Source organism: Castor canadensis, chromosome 6, assembly GCF_047511655.1.
Source record: "Castor canadensis chromosome 6, mCasCan1.hap1v2, whole genome shotgun sequence".
Classification (NCBI taxonomy): Eukaryota; Metazoa; Chordata; class Mammalia; order Rodentia; family Castoridae; genus Castor; species Castor canadensis.
The window spans coordinates 116,352,364-116,371,407 of NC_133391.1; the positions used below are offsets into that span (position 1 = coordinate 116,352,364).

Below are 19,044 nucleotides of genomic sequence, written 5' to 3' on the forward strand. Positions count from 1 at the left end.
GGCTCATCAGCACTGTCCTGGATAAGGGGTTCGTGATATGTACGTACAGATAGAGAGATGGGTATATTTCTCATGTACATATTGAAGGCTAATGGAATGCCTTACAACAGAGTATCTGACAAACTCAGTTACTATTTATATTGTTGAATCTTAGCTGTGTTAAGACCCATCCCAGTATTAAATATAAAATTATTATGACTTATATACAATCACTCTGACCTTGGTCAATTATTTAGCCCTGTGAATTTCAGTTTTCTCATCATTAAAATAAAGATGACACCTACTCCTTAGGGTAGCATATATTATGAGAGTGAATCCTTTAACGTTTGTATTATAGGAACATAAAAGGCACTTAGTTAATGTTAATATGATGATGAGTATAATAGTATCTTCAGCTCAGGCTGGACCAAGATATATAAAGAATCCTTACTTGGGATGGGGGTTGAGAGGTAGTAGAGAATTTAGGTGGCATCTCATGCCAGTCAGTCCTAAATTAGTAACAATAATGAAATTAAATAGACAGATTAAGGTATATCTAAAAGATAATCTCTCTCTATTTTTCTAAGCCTCTGTAGTTAACAGACATCTTGTAGCTTTCAATTTTATTCCTTACCAGCTGAAGAATTTTTGATTTGGTTTGATTGCCACAACTATTCTCCTCCCCCCTTTTTTTTATTAGTGCATATTAGTTGTACAAAGGGATTTCAATGTGATATTTCATACATAAATGTAGATAATGTGCTTGAATCAAATTTATTCCCTCTGTTACTCTTTCTTACCTCCTTCCCCCTTCTTAAACACTTTTAACAGGTTTTGTTACTCTGTTTTCATACATGCTTATAAAGTACTTCAATCATATTTATCTCTTCTTCACTCTCTCTTTTTGTTCCCATCCCTCCTTCAAATGACACCCCCATATTACATTTGTGTTAGTCTTTTTTTTTTTTCAGTCTAGACTCTGCATATGAGAAAGAACATGTAGTCGTTGTCTTTCTCATACAACTATTCTTTTTTTTCTAGTATCATCACCAATATTGTCACCAAGGAAGCCTTCTCACCCCGTCATGGATTTTTTCAGTTCACATCTTTTAGGTGACTCTTCCTCACCAGGGTCTAATTCTACTCATATAGATATTCATGAAATGATTGTGGGTGATCGTCCTATTTCTGATGAAAACCTTCAGAAAATGGAAAATGTGCTTGATCTTTGGAGTTCAGGTCTTAAGGTATTGAAATTGTTCAATTGTAGTTTAATTTGCAGTTCAGTCGTTTTACTCTTGAGTCTACTGTTTATTCTTTTTTAAGAGTTTTTCTAAAAGGGGGAGCGAGGGGGGAGAGAGGAAACTTTATTTCCTGAGAAGATGAGTCCAGTGTCTTAGATGTGTTTCTCAGCCTTTAATGTACATATGAGCCATCTAAGTATATTTTAAACTGTAGCTTCATATTCAGTAGGTCTTGGGCCCAGCCCAGGATTATGTATTTCTGTCAAGCTCCTAAAGGTGATACTACTGGTTTAGAAACCATACTTTGAACTGCAAGGTTTTAAGAAGCTGCTAGAATAATCCTGTATGTTCTATTGCATTTCTCAGATGCTTTGAAAGGTTTAGCTCATGTGTGACTGAGACCTTTTGAGCCTTTATCATATCACAGCTGGGCACAGCGTATATGCCCGTAGTCTTGGCTACTCAAAAAGTTGAGGCAGAAAAAAATCTCTTGAGCCTACGAGTTTGAAAGCAGCTTCAGCAACATAGTAGGATTCCGTCTCAAAAACAAAAACTTGAAAGATACTAATGGAAATGTCTCCTTTTATATAAAACAAAAAAAATCCAATTTTAGTAATGTATATTCATTTTATAGCCACTCTTATAGCAACATAATATAACTGATAAATCTATATAAAATATTTTTACTTGGTTATATTAATAGTCTCAGCAAAGCAAAATATAGAAATGGCAAAGGTTTTACTATTTTCTAAAAAATGGAGAGCATGAGCTTTTCTAAAACATAATTTGAGGAAACTGGTATTTACATACATGGGAAAATTGTGGTCATGTGACATTTCTGTATCATTCTTTTAAGCAGATTTCATATTTACAATAATAGCAAAAGACCATTGAAAGTAGAATACAAGCAACCATTCAAATTGTTCTGTGTTCAGTTAACCATATTTGTTACCAGGGTTTTTTTGATAGCAAATGATTAGTTGGTCATTTTACTTACACCAGTCAACTGGAGTGAAAAAACAGCAATTTGTTGTAAGGTGACCACTGTGGTAAACACTTAGGGTTTGGGGAAGAAAATTTCATTCCTATGGTCTCCATTGCTACTTGTCTCTAAACAACTTCCCAGTCACCATGGCTCAGTCTAGCCCCTAGTACTAAATTTCCTTTTTACCTGATCCATCTTAATATGGACATTTAAGTCTTTGAATAAGCAAAGGGATTTAGTAAGACCCAAGAGTTTTTTGGGTTTTGGTTTTTTTGTTTGTTTGTTTTTTTAATGACAACAGATGTGCCTAGCATGGTGAATGTGAGTTATGAAGAGCCATGGCTGTTGAATTTGTATACGTCATCATTAGTGTGTTTGTAGTTTTTAAATAGCTCTTGTGTTGACGGCCCTGATTTTTTTAATAGTTCTTAATTTCAATTTAGTTTTAAGAAGTGTTATTAAGGAATGAACTATTTTTAAGTGTCTATATATATTTTTTAGACAAACATTATATCTGAACTAAGTAAATGGAGACTTAATTTCATCGACTGGCACCGAATGGAAATGAAAAAAGAGAAGGAGAAACACGCAGCACATGTAAAACAACTGTCCGTCCAAATCAGTGACTTGAAGGAGCTGCAAAAAGCCTTTGAGGTTTCCATCGGGAGAAAAGATGAGGTCTTTTTTTTTTTTAATCTCTTTTTTAATTGAGATGCAGTAAATGCATTTCTAGAAAATAAATTCCAAGAATTAATAATTGTTTAGTTTATACAAGATACAAAGAGACAATCGGTTCAGAAACTGATAGAAAAAATAAGTACAGAACCGTAGCATTTATTCTTCCTATTAAACATACCAGTGCAAAGTCATTTCATCTTTACTTCTGACATCAGGGTTTCTTGATGTTTGAAGAGTGTCTCCTAAATATAGGTTCACTAGTTTCTCTTCTTGTCTTTTTTTTTTCTTAACTGCCCTAGAGAAAACATTAAGGAACCTCATTCCCACATCTGAAGCTGCCCTTGTAGTGAACTTATTTTTTTAAGCATCTCAAACTCTATTGGTGATGTGTCTTCATTGGTGAAGATAAGCACAGAGAGCACCTGGTATTTCACTTTTTTTTTTTCCCGCAGTATTGGAGCTTGAACGCAGCGCCTTCACCTTGAGCCAGACCACCAGCCCTTTTTCGTGAAGGGTTTTTTCCAAGATAGTCTCACGAACTATTTGCCCGAACTGGCTTTGAAATGCGACCCTCCTAATCTCTGTCTCCTGAGTAGCTAGAATTGCAGGCGTGAGTCACAGGTGCTCAGCTTGTATTTCACTTTCTGTCAGTCTCTTAAGAACTCAAGGGCACAGTTCAGGCCTGGGCTAGATTTTCCCTTTTGACAATACTGTCAACCAAGTAGATGGGCAACTAATCTGTGCCCCCTGCTAACCCTCCATAAATTTATTTGTAGGGGGATGGTGGCTTTCAGAGCAGAGGGATTCTTGGCAGACACCTTGGCTGCTGGCCTACAGAAGTGTCACTCTGGTGTTTTAATGAACTAAACAAAGATAATAGTTTTTACCTATATATTTCTTTTTTTTTATAGAATGTAATATAAAGTTGAATATCTTACTTTGCTTTTTGAAACAAAATAATGTCAGTTCTTTATTACCTTCAAAACTTTTCTAAGGTGTTTAATATTTTTAATTTTTTATTTTGAAATATCATACAAAGTTATACATATCATACATTCAGCTTAGAAAAATAAATAAAATGAACAGTGCTGCATCACCCTCTGGCTTAAGAACTAGAATATAACTGGTATCTTAGAACATGTGCCCTTTGCTCTTTTGAAAAGAAGAACATGTATGAGTATGGTGGCACATACCTGTAATTCCAGAACTCTAGAGGCAGAGGCAGGAGGATTGTGAGTTCAAGGTCACCCTGTGCTGCATAACAAGTTCCAGGCCAGTCTAGGATACATGATGAGACCTTGTCTCAAAAAAACAACAGAAATATCTTTTTCAAAGGGACCATTTTTAGATATGTGTTTCAGTTACTTAATTCTTTGTAAGAGAGAATATTACCTTAGGATTTAAGTGTCTTCACAAATTTCTTTAAGGAAAAGAATAATATCACTGAAGAAGACCATCAAAATATATTACTTGCTTTTATAAGTTTATTAAAACCCAGAAAATCATTAAATAGTTACTGAGAAACTTCTGTATCCAAGGTAGTAGTAGGGGATATAAAGATGGTTAAAGCCTGGTCCTGCTCACAAGTTGAATGAATGAAAACTTTTTTTATATGTAGCAGAACTTTCAAATGTACAATTGTCTTTCTGAATTAAATGGCAATAACTATATTCTCATATACATAAACTTTATTGGTGATTAACAAAATATATAAACAGTGTAAGATTTCTTTCCTGTCTTGTTCCCTTTTATTCATTGATATTTAGTATATTCATGTAGGAAACCTTTTTGATCTTTTTAATAATAATGAGGGTATGTTGGGTATGGTGGTACACACCTGTAATCCCAATACTCTGGAGGCTGAAGCAGGAAGATCTCAAGTTCACGGCCAGCCTGGGATACATAGTAAGACCCTAACTTGAAAAAAATTTAAATGAAATAAATAATGAGACTAACTGGATGAATACAGTAGAGATCCATAGCAATTCTCTAGCATTTTTTGATGTGAGGAAAGCCTTTACCAACTACTGTTATTGCAATATCATAATAATTGAGATAATTGCTGTTTGCAGGTGATTTCCAGCTTATCTCATGCTATAGGCAAGCAAAAGGAAAGGACGGAGCTGATGAGGACATTCTTCCACTGGCGAATTGGCCATGTCAGATCAAGACAGGATGTAAGTATGAAAAACACAAGGCTACTTACAAGAGCTTAACTCTTGTTAAAGTCAAATATTTGTTTTCTAGTAAGTCAAAATGAGTTTATAACTTAATGTTGCTTTTATTTAAAAGAAATTTGATTTTAATATTGTTTAGAAAAATATCTCTCTGATTTTATAGGTATGATATATATTATTATAGATATGTCATTCACTGCTTCACAGTGGATTGGTACTAACTTATCAAAGGCCTGGAACCTGTTTAACAGATTTGTTGGCTGGAATAGTTGAGGTGCCATTACTTTTTGGTTAGTTTTTCAAATTTAAGAATATTGAGAATTGGAACTCCTTCTTCAAAGAATACATTGATAAAGGAAAAATGATAAGTGTTCCCTTTATGGGTCAGTTTGGCCCTATATGTGATAGAGAGGTATGGAAGTTAAGTTAATCTTGTTTATAATGGTGACAACTAACCCAAAGTTAAAGCAGTGTCATCCCATACCACCCTTTTTGCCCTCTGGTCACTTTTCTGTTACTGTCCTTATCCTACTTTCAGCTGAAAAGTCATGCAAATTCTTAGCTAAAATGGCAAATTTCTTGTTTTCTTTCATTTGGCTTTTTGTTTTTCACCAAACTTGATTAGGTTGGTAAGCCCTGATGTCATGGGTAAGAGCTCCGGCCTGGCAGTTAGTAAGTCTGGATTTTTCCCTTTCTACTTGTGTAACTCAGGCAGGTTCTATGTGCAAGTCAAGAGTAAAAATGGTTTCACAGGATTAAATGATGACATATTTATGCTTACCACTGTGTTATGTTTACTATTATCACTACCAATACATTTGCTAGTCCACTGTGTTTTTGACATTGTGTGTTATCTTTAATTTAGGTTTATGAAGGTAAACTAGCCAACCAGTACTTCCAGAGAACTTTGCTAAAGAAGGTATGGAAGGGCTGGCGCTCAGTAGTACAGAGGCAGTGGAAAGAAGTGGTGGAGCGAGCTTGTCAAGCGCGAGCTGAAGAAGTTTGCATCCAGATTTCCAATGATTATGAAAACAAAATTGCTGTGGTAAACTTGTTTTTTAATTTTTACTTTCTTTTAGAACAATAAAAAAAATGAGTAGACTCACTGTTAGTTTGTAGTTAGGCTTCTTTTTTCTTTATGTAGCCAAGAATAAAAGTTAAAAACAAAATGTTTATCTTCATATCAAATAAACTATGTTCTTAAGTTTGATAAAGCATGTGTATATAAATTGAAGTTATTTTCCTTTAACTTTTAGTAATAAAATTAACATTGCTTCTATGGGAAAATATTTGGGCCCAAATTGAAATAGCCATTTTGAAGACTACAATAGGCCTCTTGAAATCAAATGTTAAGAAGAGAAAAAATTTGATCATTGCAGCACTAAATTCTTAATACTAAAAACTGTGGCCATTTTCACAGTATGTCTATTTTTGACAGTAATATTCTTTGGGTCACAAATATCTTTCTTTTTTTGTTTATTTATTTATGGTAATTCTCTTACTTTAGTTATCTGGAGCTTTGGAAAATGCAAAAGCTGAAATTCAAAGAATGCAACAAGAAAAAGAGCACTTTGAAGATTCTATGAAGAAAGCTTTCATGAGAGGGGTGTGTGCATTAAATCTGGAAGCCATGACTATATTTCAGAACAGAAATGATACAGGTTAGTAATTCATGGAAGATTCTCTGCCTATTTTGAAGAAAGAATTTGAGGTGATTTTAGTGATTGGTAGGCTCTGCTTTATTAATATTCTACAGTGTTGTGTCTGATCTAAGTATTGTTTATTTTTAGTTTCATGGTGTCATATCGAGCTTTAAATCTACTGTGAGAATTAGCTCATTTATGATTACTTTTGGTATCTTAGATCTGACCAGTTAAATTGTCACTTCTTAAGTTGCATAAGTGATAAATCCTTATTAGAACTTCTTACATTCAATTACAAGAAACATGTTTCTCAATTTAAGAAGGCAATGAGTTTACTTAGGACAGAATATTTTAACATTTTAATAAATTTGCCATCTTAAAATTTAAATTCAAACACATATATGTCTCCTACAGGAAAGAAGCATGATTTGCTTTGCTCCTATACTTATGTCTTTGAGTCTAATGCAGGCTCTGGGAACCCAACCGTTTTAAGTGACTTTGTTCATTATTTGTCGTAAAGATGATAAGAATAGTAAAACACAAATTACAGTAGTTTCAGTGGAGCTATCAAAGGCAAAAGTTCAATGCAATCTAAAACTGGGTATGCTTTTACTCTTTTTATTGAAGAAGACAGAACATGATAGTAAAAATGGCCTTAAAGTGGTTCCTACCAATTTTACAAACAGTTTTACACACAACAGAAAAATGCTTTACATCTGAAAAATAATTATCCTAGTTAAAGCAAGAATAGTTATTAAATTTACCAATTATCTGGTTAAAAGAAACTTCACAAATCAGTCCACAATAGCAAGAGTTGGTCACCTGCCTTGCCAGATCTGACCTTGATACTGGCTTTGCATCTCATAATATCTGCCAGAGTGATACTTAGCTCAGCAGCACTTTGTATCATAGACATGTTCAGACTCAGTGGGCATGTGTTTTCAAATTAAAAGCAGCGGTATTTTATATTGAATTAGTCCCTTTCATCAGAGGATTTCAAAGGATCGAGACACTCTAATCACTGTTAAACTTTGTTATCAGGGTAACTATTACTCTGTTTCACACAGGTAGTTTAGAAAGGGACTGATGCAAAAGCCCAAATTTTTGGCTAAAAAGAGGACAGTGTAGAAAAGCATTTAACCATTGGACCTATGTAGTGTCCTCTATTCAGAATTCTGATACATCTTGTTGAATTTCCAAACCCTCACCACACCATTTGATAGCACAGAGATAATCTTAATTGGAAACTAAGCAAATTCTAAGGAGAAAAAAAAAATCTCAAATTGGACAAAATCATTTGTCCTGGCTTTTAGAAGCTGGCACCATTTACTCTGTAGATGAAGCATAAGATTCATTTGTGAGGGAAGATTACTGTGTACATCACATCCCTACAGTCAGTTAAATGGGCAGATGTTCTTTAGTAAAAGTTAGGTAGTCTATCTCCAATAACCCATTTCTTTTATGTCAAAGGTGAAAGTTTCAGTTTTACTTGTTGGTTTACTATTATTTGTTGAAAAGTCAAGAATAAAAATAAGTTGTTCTTTGTTAGAATAGGAACAGTAGATAGAAATGAGGGGGTATGGTGGCATCAGAAAACCGTTTATCAGCATAGTTGTATAAAATGCAAAGTATGTAAATCCTTAAACTTGTGATGAATGTGTAAATCATTCATTAGTTTTCACATGTTGAAAGAAGTGGTCTGAAGTCTTTAAAGGTTATGCTGTATTAACCAGTTAATACTGACAAACCATTAACTGAACAGTAGACCCAATAAGTAACAAATATCTACATTTTTGTTAGACCAAATTTTATTTAGCATTATATATTTTCATTGTTTGGTAGAGAATAACAATCTGAACTTGGGAGAATTTTCTTGGAATGAATTTGTGATTTATAGGGAACGACTTCACAAATACCAGAAAGGAAGAATGTGGCCCTGGTGTTCAAGGAAAAGAACATCCTGACCCTTTAGATGCTTCCGTGGCCCCAGTGCCCTCCAGTGTTCAGCTGCTTCCATCCTCCCCAGCAACAGCCAGCGCCACTGTGGTTCCCTCTGCTGCTTCCATGACTTCTGCGGGAGCTGCGCCTCCCTCTTCTGTTCACATTCCCATCTCTGTTCTTGGTACAGGATCTGCAACTACTGCTGCCCCGGAGGAGATGGTTAGTACAGTTTCTGCAAGGGCTGTGTTATGAAAGAGTTCAAAACCTTGTTTGTAAATTGGATATTTTGTTATAACGGCCTCTGAGGAAGGTTTGGTTTTTTGTTTTAATTTTTTGTTGTGCTGGGGGTGAAAACCAGGGCCTCTACCACTGAGCTACATCTCCAGCCCTATAGATTGAATATTTTGAACTCAGAACATTTTCTGCATGGTATTTAGGCCAACCCACAGAAAATATTCAAACCATAAAGTGGCTAAAATAATTTCTAATGAAAAATAACCCAAAAGTACTGTCACATTAGTGATAATTAAAAAGATCTTTTTCACTTTACATTTTTTTAAATACTATTCAAGAAAAATAGATTTGAGCCAGGTACTGGCAGCTCACACTTGTAACCCAGGAGGCCGAGATCAGGAGAACTGTGGTTCAAAGTCAGCCCCCGATAAAATAGTTCATGAGACTCTATCTTGAAAAAACCCATCACCAAAGAGGGCTGGCAATGTGGCTCAAGCGATTAGAGCCTCTGCTTAGCAAGCATCAGGGCCTTAGTTCAAACCCCCAGGGCTGCTGAAAAAGAAAAACAGATTTGAGAAAGAGTTTATTAGACTTTTTCTTAGTTTGAAGCAAACTAGTAGGTATTTTCAAGGGCTTTGGAGTTTAATACATGTTTAATTTTATATTTTTCTATTAAACTAACAGCTTTCCCTTTTCCTGGATACAGATATATTGCTAGCCCTCTGCAGTAATTCCATCTGGACTAGGTTTTAGGTTTTGATTCATAATTGGAATGAAGAAAGGAAGAGTTTTTCCTAGTCACCATGCTTCTATTGGAGAAGTGCCTAGAAGACAGTATTGAATGGGGATGGAGTATTTATATGAGAACTTAGCAGAAATCAAATTAATCCATCTTTTGACAAAGCACATCATGATTCGTAACTTATGCCTCCTGCTGTTAAACCTGTATTCTTCAGTGTTTCCAGTGGAGGGAAGGGAGTAGGGATAGACATAGCTATGCTTGTCAGACTCACCTCTTGTGGCATATTTAAAAAACAGTTGGCCTTTTTCCCTGCTCTGGTATGGCTCTGCCCAAAAGCGTGGAAAGTCTTACAAAGCTCTTAATTCTGTCTCCCTCTTCTCCCCAACTGCTAACCACTAACGTAATAAAAGAGAAGATAGCAGAAGAGGTGTTAGGTCTTGCAACTGTCCTGGCAGTCCATCACAAGGTACCATTGCTCTGGGCAGCTCTCCATAGTGAAGGAAGGCATTGAGTCAACCAGATAATTGGTTACTTGGTTACCTTTAGTCTTCTAACTTACTTGAATTTTTAACTTTTGAGAGCTACCATCTTTGGAGAAAAATATGTTGAGATCTGCTATGTATCATGTTCACTCTTTTATGTGTGTATATATATATTATATATATTATATATAATATATAATATATATATATATATAATATATATCACAACATACATTGCTGGTAAGAGAAATTTGAATGTGTGGAAGAATTTTGACTTAGACACTAAAATTGAACCCTGACATATGTTTAGCTGTGTTTATTTTCCAATGATTATACATTTGAAGTATGTTCAGATGATCTCTTAATAAACATGGCAAGTTTATATTTAAGTTTTTGATTTGCGATTATGTTACATATGCAGCACACAGCTAGATATTTCAAAATTCCCTTCTTAAAGTATGACTACACCAACATGCCTGCGTTTATTTGTAAACCTGAATACACATGGAAAAAATGAGTGACCTTGTTTACCACCTTTTTTGTTGCTAACTTTTTTAAACAATTTGACTACCTAAGATAATTTTGAAGTCTTTGAAACATGAAAAACACAGTATTGTGTAGACAGCCCTTCCCCATACATCCTCCCACAACACACACACACACACTGCATCCACCCCTTCAAACACCAGCTACATATATTCAGTCTCATTCATGGAAAGACAGTCTTTAGGGTCAGAGTGAATCATGAGTAAATCCTTCTGTAAGTATAGTGCTCCACTCCTTCCTTCCTTACATGATTAAAAATACTCAGATTCATTTCAGGTGTGTCTTCTTGTTTTTAAAAGAACCATAATAACAAAAGTAGGAAGAAAACAAATTACTTGGCTAATTTAATGTGAAACCAATCATTTTTGACATAGGAAAAGAAGAGATTAATGATCCAAGCCTAGATCTTCTCATTTTAATCAGCAAGGCTTCCTATGTGAGCATTCAAAACTTTTTCCAGTCTTTCTTGTTATTTCCAGTAGTAAAAAAGATTAAAATGCAGTATGCTTAGATAATTAGAAGACAACAAAAGCAAGGAGGATAAGTTTTCCAGTGAAGTAATATCTTCATCTGTAAAGTTGTTTTCTGTAGACATCCTCAATGTGTTTAAGGAAATGTCAGAATTTTCTGGTGGAAAACATTTTTCAAAGTATAAGCTGGACAATGTTGCAGTTCACTAGGTTGAACAATAGATGGCACTGTACTCTTTGTAACTCCAATTGGAACCGTGGAGGGAAAATAGTCTTAGATGGATTTTAAAGCTATGTAGTAATGCTTGTCTTCTAACTTTCCTCTTCATCAGAATGAGAAGTGTTTAGGTAGTTCTACACAGTTGGTACTGCTTTACCCACTTTACAAATGGAGTATTTGAGGCTTAGAGGGAGAAACTCTCCTGTGGACACAATTAGTAACTGTTGGAATTCAGACTTTGACAGTATGGCTTCTGAGGGCTGTACTCCTGCCTGGTAATCTGTTTTGTCTCCTTGCCAAATGTTATGATGCAAATGTTGGGCTTTTAAAATAGCGTTTCTTTTTTTTTTATCATCTTTCATTTTTGTTGTTGTATATGTTGATATGACTTAAAATGCTAGAATTTTCATTTTTACAGCATTGTTTAAAGTCATCTAAGCTGATAAATTTAATGATGGGGACTCGTAAGTGGTCATTTACGCAGTCAGCTAATGCAGAGAAAGCTTTTCTTTTTTAAATGATCCATGCATGCCTTACCCATCATTTTATCCTATAACATAAATGTATTCATTTGCCAGGTTTCAGTATGCAGCCAAACTGGGTGTGATTACTGATTGTAATGTCATTTTTTTAATATAAGCCACACTCTGTATTTTCTGTTTTCCAAAGTCAGTTTCTCTAAAGAACATCATGAACTAACAAAACTTTCAAAGCTATCTAATTATAAAATCCTTCTAGGTTTCTTTTCCCTCCACTTAATTTAGCAGCAATTTTCTCTAATAGCTTATCTTTATATATTCTTTCAAAAATGTCTGTATGTTTAACAAAACTCATTTTCATCAGGTTAATATAATTTTATATTGCATAAGTATTATTAGCAAGTGACAAGTCATATGAAAATAAGCAATTCTTAGTAAACATGAAAGTCATTTAAGACAACTTCTGTTTAGCTCATATGAGTATACCGAGATTTCTTTAAAATGTCTTTAATGGAATATATATTTTCAACTTGCTGAAGGCCTTCTAAAGCAATTCTCAGCTGGGTTAAGTACAGCTTACACCTATGGGTGTTTTTCTCACTACTCTAGTGGTTCTCAGTCTGGTCCGAGAATAGCTGCTACCAAAGGGAGAGTTTATATCCCTCAAGTGTGTCTTAGCAGCAATAAGTTTATAAGTTCAGTTGTACCTCAGTTTTCAATTTTTGGCAAATCTTTTTTCCAGTGCTGAGGATCAAACCCAGGGCCTTGCACATCCTAGGCAAGTGTCCTGCCACTGAGCTCTGTCCCCAGCCTCAAAGGATTTTCTTATCAACCACTGATTTTTTTTATTATAAAATACTGTTTAAGAATCTTCATTAGGAACCAGGGGTGTAGCTCAGTAGTAGAATGCATGCTTAGCATGCATAAGGCTGTGGGTTTAATCCCTAGTATCAAAAAAAAAAAACACTTTATTACTCTATAAAATCTTTCTTGTACCTTATTTTTGTAACTAAAAAATAGGATTAAAATGCTTCTGTAAGGTCAGAAGCATGAATTTAATCCAAAATATATTTATAAATATCTAAAATCTGATATTCAGTATTTTAAATTCATAAGTTCCATAAAATTTCATAGCTTCAAAAGCCAAGTAACTTCCATGAGAATTATAGTGAGAAATAGTTTTGTAAATCCTCTCCCTAAACTCTGTCACTTGTTTCTTCTACTTACCAGTTTTTCCTAAGTAGCATGTTCATACCATTATTGCTACATTTATTAATTTCAAACATTATTGTTGACATCCTCTGCAAATGAAGGATTTGCCTTCTGACATCACCTTATTCCTTCTCTTCCCACCCCTATCCTCCCTATATATAAATATTTAGATCCTGATATTTTGGTGTTAGATTTTTGTGATGACTTTGTAAACATAGCTAAGCCATGAATGTATACCATGAGTACATTTCCTTTTTAGTACAATTTTTTGTTCCTAGAATTAGCTGCTTCATTTTTGTCTTTGCTTAGTTTTCTGTGCAGCAACTGTACTGAATTCTTTCCAAACTCTTCAAAGAATTGCAAGATCCCATTGAATGCTCTTTTCCTTAAGGTCCTCCCAAAACATCAGTGTTCTGTCATTTCAGTTTTCCCAGAGCCAGCTCTGCTGGAGCTCACTCTCTCCTTTCAACAGACAGCTGCGACCATCTGTAGCAGGATGCAAATATGTACAGATCCTAAGATGGGCTATAACAGCAGGGAAAAGATGAATATTTAATAAATGCTTTCAGAAAAACTATTGAAAGGGAAAGTGAATTTAGGAAAAATGAAATTTCAGATATATCAATAAGTTAAGCCAAAATAAGTTCACTTTGGAAGAGTATAATTGCCTCAGCTATCCAAGCGTGTTTTGGTTCAGCTATGGAAGTAGGAAAATATCAATGACAAGGACTAGGGCTGGGGTTCAAGCGGTAGAGCACCTACCAAGAAGAAGGCCCTGAGTTCAAACCCCAAAACCACCAGAAAAATGAAAAAATTGATGACAAGATTAACTATAATTTTAAATTTTTTCAAAATTTAAAAACTAAAGTAAAATAGACAAACTGTTTACATTATTAAATCAGTATCTATCAGTAGTTATTAAAAATATTTTGTTTTGCAGAGCTGGGGGGTCAAACCCACCTCTTCACTCATACTCAACAATCACTCACCACTAAGCAATACACCCAGCTCAGCTGGTTCTTTTGTTTTTGCTTTTTTGTGGGCATTTTTCTTTTGAGTTTTTTAGAGTTTTTTTGGTCTGGTTTTTTTTTTTTCTTCTTCTTCTTTTAAGACAGGGTCTTGTCATGTAGACCAGACTAGCCTGGAGCTCACAATCCTCCTGCCTCAGCTTCCTGAGTGCTGGAATTATAGGCATGCATAATCATGCCTGGATTTGTAGCTATTAAAACAAACTTTGATGGCAAATACCCTTTCAATTCCTGGCAAATAGTCAAAGGTCATGGATAGCAGGGAAATTGGAATATAGGTATAAAGTGTTAACAAAATCCACAATTAAATCAAGTAGTAGGTTTTACCTCAGACTTAAATGAGCAGCTATATAATTGACAGTAAAAAATAAGTATACTTGTATGTTACTTCTGATGTAAATATCTTTCTTGAGTATGATCTAGTAGTAAACAATAAATGCTGACAGTAGTTTGGAATATGATCATTATTTTTGAAAGATATTCTATAAAAATAACTCAAATCATTGTTTTATAAGTATACTATATATTATAGAAAAAGAACTGAGAAAGCAAACTGTAGTCTGTCAATATAAAAGCATCTCATTAAAATTATATCAGTTTTCTATATTCATGAAAAATAGTATCTTAATAAAGTGAGGGGAAAGGCATGTATGTAATGGTAGTATCTGTGTTTAAGGACCATAGAGTTCATAAAACAGATAGTGTTGGTTAAGGGTGACAGGTGGTTGAGGAAGGAAGGAGAGCTGGGCAAGACTAAGTGATGGCGTGAGGGACATCCTTGTGGAGATGAAATAGTCTGTGTTTTGATTTGCACTGATAGTTACGAGAACCTATGCATGTGACACAGTGACATAGATCTATTCACAGGCATTGTATCAGTGCCAGCTTCCTGGTTTCAATGTTATTACACATCAAAGATGGAATCCTTTCAGGAAACTGAGTGAAGAATACCAGGACTTCTCAATACAGTCTTCGCAACTTCCTGTGAATCCATCATCACTTCAGAATAAGCTTTCATAAAGTCTACAATATTATGAAATAATTGGCATACCATATTATACAGGTGTTTTGGAGTATTTGATTTTTTTTTTTGTTCTGCTTTATGTTTCATTACATTTTATTTTTAAGTGTTGTGTATTTTCTTTGAAAGTTTTATCACCAAAAGTAATACAGATTTTTGCCATGGATTTTCTACCAACAGAATAGTTTCTTATTTATTTGTTTGTTTGTTTGTTTTTTTAGTATGTACCAAGAGTTGTAACTTCAGCACAACAGAAAGCTGGAAGAACAATTACAGCCCGGATCACAGGGAGATGTGATTTTACTTCAAAAAATAGAATTAATAGCAGTTTAGCTATAATGGGAGTTTCTCCTCCCATGAGCTCAGTTGTTGTGGAAAAGCATCATCCAGTCACAGTGGTGAGTCCATATTTGAGATATTGTTAGAAAATCTTCCTGAGAGTCTTAGACTAATAAACTCTTCAGTGATCTTTTGGAAAGATCAAAATTCTTAACCATCAGCATTTGTTTTGCTTTCTACTATCACAGTCTAGATTTGCTATACTTACCATATCTACCTTTCTTCTGCTAAGAAATTGATTTCAGAAACATTGCTTCTTCCAAACAGCATAAAAATTATCAAATAGAAAAAGTAATCCAGTGTGTTGGTAGCCAAATGGTAAAATGTATAATGATTTATTAGGACAAAAACTCTTTACTCATGAACTATCTTCTCATGTACCAGATATTTGAAAACTTCCCTACCTTTTTTATAGTTTTAACTTTTGTACCTTTTTTTGTCCCTTTCCTTAATACAATTATCAGCATACTTCTAATAATCAAATAAGTCAGGTTGCAATAAATTTATGTGCTATAAAAAAAAAGGTGCATAGAATTTGAAACAGAAATAAGCAAAAATACCCAAGTTAGTACTGCAGCTTTGCTACTTACTGCCTTTGGGCATGTAAAATATTTGCCTTCATTTCCTCTTCTGTAAAGGAATTGATACTTAGCTCCTCGTGTTATTGTCAAGATATGGTATTGAATAAGATAATGTAAAGTCAAGTGAGATATACAAAGCCATTTGTAAACTTTAAAACTGTAGGCAAATTTAAACTATTTAAAGTTACTAGGAAAGGAACATGAGAAATTTCTGTTTTCTTGTAACAGTATGTGAAATCAACAATTATCTCAAAGTATAATTTATAAAATGAGTGATAAGAACACATCTCTGAAGAAAAGGAAGGATTGATTTTCAAAAGAGAATAGCCTCTGGACTGTGGGTATAGCTCTCAGTGATACAGTGCTTGCCTCACATGTGAAAAGCCCTGGGTTTGATTCCCTGCACTGAAAAGAAAAAAAAAAAAAAAAAAAAACTAATTCAAAAAAAGAGAAAGAAAGAGACTATCCTCTTATAATTCTTCAACATTCGACAATGTTCCTGTTTATTTAGTATGTCAAAGTAGTAACAAAAGAGGTATATACAATGATTTTTTTTTCCAAGTTCTTTCAGTCCTGAATACTAGATAGTTACTGTATGATTAAACCAAAGAGCCTAGATTAAATTGAACCTCAGGTGAAGCATGACCTAAGGTAAGTGGAAGACCAGAGCTATGAGAACCAAGTCCAGAGACATGGAGACAGTGGAAGACTTATTTTAGGATTAGTTGGATTTTACAACTTGAACAGACCCTGAGAGTTCATGGATGATTTTTCTATAAGCTTTTGATTATGTGAGATTAGCTATCAAAAATGAGAAGAAATGAACTCATTTCTATTTTCATCAACACACAGAATGTGAATGGATGGGACAAGAGATTGTCTAGTTGTGAAAGAGGCATAAAGAGAGCACATGTTTGTTTTTAATTGAAATAACTTTTGCTTTTATAAATGATAGCTCATTTTACAGAAAAAATCAAGGAACAAAAAACTACAACCCCTCTTTCTGATAGTTATCTCCCAAACCCCTGTGCTTATTCAGTATGGGCAGTGCTTCTCCAGTAGTTGGCTATGAATTAGATAGCCATAAACTCCCTCCACTATTACTTAACTTGTATTGTGTGACAGATACAATTGTAGTCCTCTTTCAGTTTATACCAGGAATCAAGATCTAGAACTATCAGAAACAGTATTACTCATAACCCAAGGATCAGATTCATGATGCGTTAGCCCACCTGCTGGATTTTGACCAAAGATATGTAACTTTGCTTGAAATGTTGAAAGACAAATTTTCTAAGTGGGAGACCCTATTAGAAATCTGTGTGTACATGACTGAGAACTTAACTTGACAGGGACAGAGGTAACTTGATAACAGATCCCACCGCTAGCTACCAAGAAGCTGTGTCTGGTGTAACTTAAGAAAGTCTGATACTTAGTACTCATATCTGTGTGTGATATAGACTTGTGTGCATGATACGTACTTACACATTTCACATGCATGGACTCAGAGCTTCAGTGTTCACGTGTAAGATGTTCCCCTAAGCTCTGAGGTGGTGAGTATATACTCCTCAGCATGTGTCCTCAACATCAAGTGATTTCCTTGTTTAGAAATTTGTAGTTTAACCAGGCATGGTGGTTCACACCTGTAATCTAGCACTCAGGAGGCTGACCATCTTTTTAAAAATAAATAAATAAAATTTAATTTAAAAGGAAACAGAGGAGAGGAGGAAAGTTATAATCTACATATATTAAGGGAGCATTCGGCTTCTTCGAAGTTCTACTCTTGTGTTACCATAAAAGGTTTAGTCTCCTCCCAGGTGAACTGGGTGAAATCTGAGGCCCTTGCTTTAGCTGGTTTGAAGTAAGGATCAGACTGAATCCTCAGGGCTTCACCATGTCCCCCCAGGATTGGACTCCACGTATTAACAGTCAGAAAGAGGAAGAAGCTGGATGGAATGAGGGGATGGATGGCTTGGGGCCAACCCTTTTCCATGCACCACAAAGTTGCCTTTTGTACTTGGCCTCTGTAAGCCTTTTCCACTTAGTTGTCTTGGAGGCATGACTCCCATGCTCTCACAGTACAGCTCTAGTATTAAATGTGGGTGTTCAACACAGGCCAGCTGCATGTGGGTTCATTTTGGAGAAGGGCTTCATTGTGTTTGAATAGTTGCTTCGCCCAACTCATTGCTGGTACATACTGGATGCTTAACAAACTTTAGTCAGGTTTAATTATGAGTGATGAGATGATACTTAATACATATATAATCTTATAAGATTATTACAGCAACTTCCTGTCTTTTCAGCAAACCATTCCTCAGGCAGCTGCTGCAAAATATCCACGGACCATCCATCCTGAAAGTAGTACCTCAGTTTCCAGATCTCTCGGAACCAGATCAGCCCACACCCAGTCTCTCACAAGCGTTCAGTCTGTGAAAGTGGTTGACTAAAGTGAATATGTTTACACAGAGGTCTTTTAATTCCTCTGGTAAAGACTGTATCAAAGGTTGGAACCCTTTAGGTTTTTAACTTTTCCATACTGTTAGAACATCATGGATTCATCATGTTTGTCTTTTAAAAATTACAAGAGTCCTTCTCAACTTATACCATCCTTTGTACTTATATATAGAAATTATTTTAATGTTATTTTTAATTTAAGTAATTAAGTAAAACTTTTAAATTAAAAAAGAAACTTCATTTTCACTATGTTCAGCTTGTCATTGGTAAGTCATTGAGTATATAAAGCCTGTTTTCTCTAAATTGTTTCTAAAATAAATTATTTCCAATGTTACTGAGCCATAATTTGCACAAAACTGAGGGGAGCTTCACTAAAAACATTACTAAAACTAGGAGAAACTAACATTTGTATGCCAGGCACAGTGGTTTACACCTGTAATCCCACCACTCCAGGAAGCCCGGGTAGGATCATGAGTTTGAGGTCTCAAAAAGGGAAAGGAGGACGAAGGAAATAAGATATTTTTTATTTTTAAATGAATAAGATAAAGACCAAAAGTGATAATGATGTTTTTAATTACAAAGCTTTTTATGA

At 34.8% G+C, this 19,044-nt stretch overlaps 1 protein-coding gene across 5 annotated transcripts in view; it reads left to right on the forward strand.

Moving 5' to 3' along the window:
* Positions 1-19,044, forward strand: part of Poc5 (POC5 centriolar protein) — a 31,397-nt gene extending 12,353 nt beyond the window's left edge. For all 5 annotated transcript variants that reach the window (XM_020178294.2, XM_074077262.1, XM_074077260.1 and 2 more), the window contains 8 exons: positions 1,021-1,226; positions 2,710-2,886; positions 4,959-5,063; positions 5,929-6,108; positions 6,571-6,724; positions 8,604-8,866; positions 15,303-15,479; positions 18,302-19,044. In XM_020178294.2, coding sequence (XP_020033883.2) covers positions 1,021-1,226; positions 2,710-2,886; positions 4,959-5,063; positions 5,929-6,108; positions 6,571-6,724; positions 8,604-8,866; positions 15,303-15,479; positions 18,302-18,445 — 1,406 coding nt within the window. In that variant the 3' untranslated portion in view covers positions 18,446-19,044. The remainder of the gene's footprint in view (positions 1-1,020; positions 1,227-2,709; positions 2,887-4,958; positions 5,064-5,928; positions 6,109-6,570; positions 6,725-8,603; positions 8,867-15,302; positions 15,480-18,301) is intronic.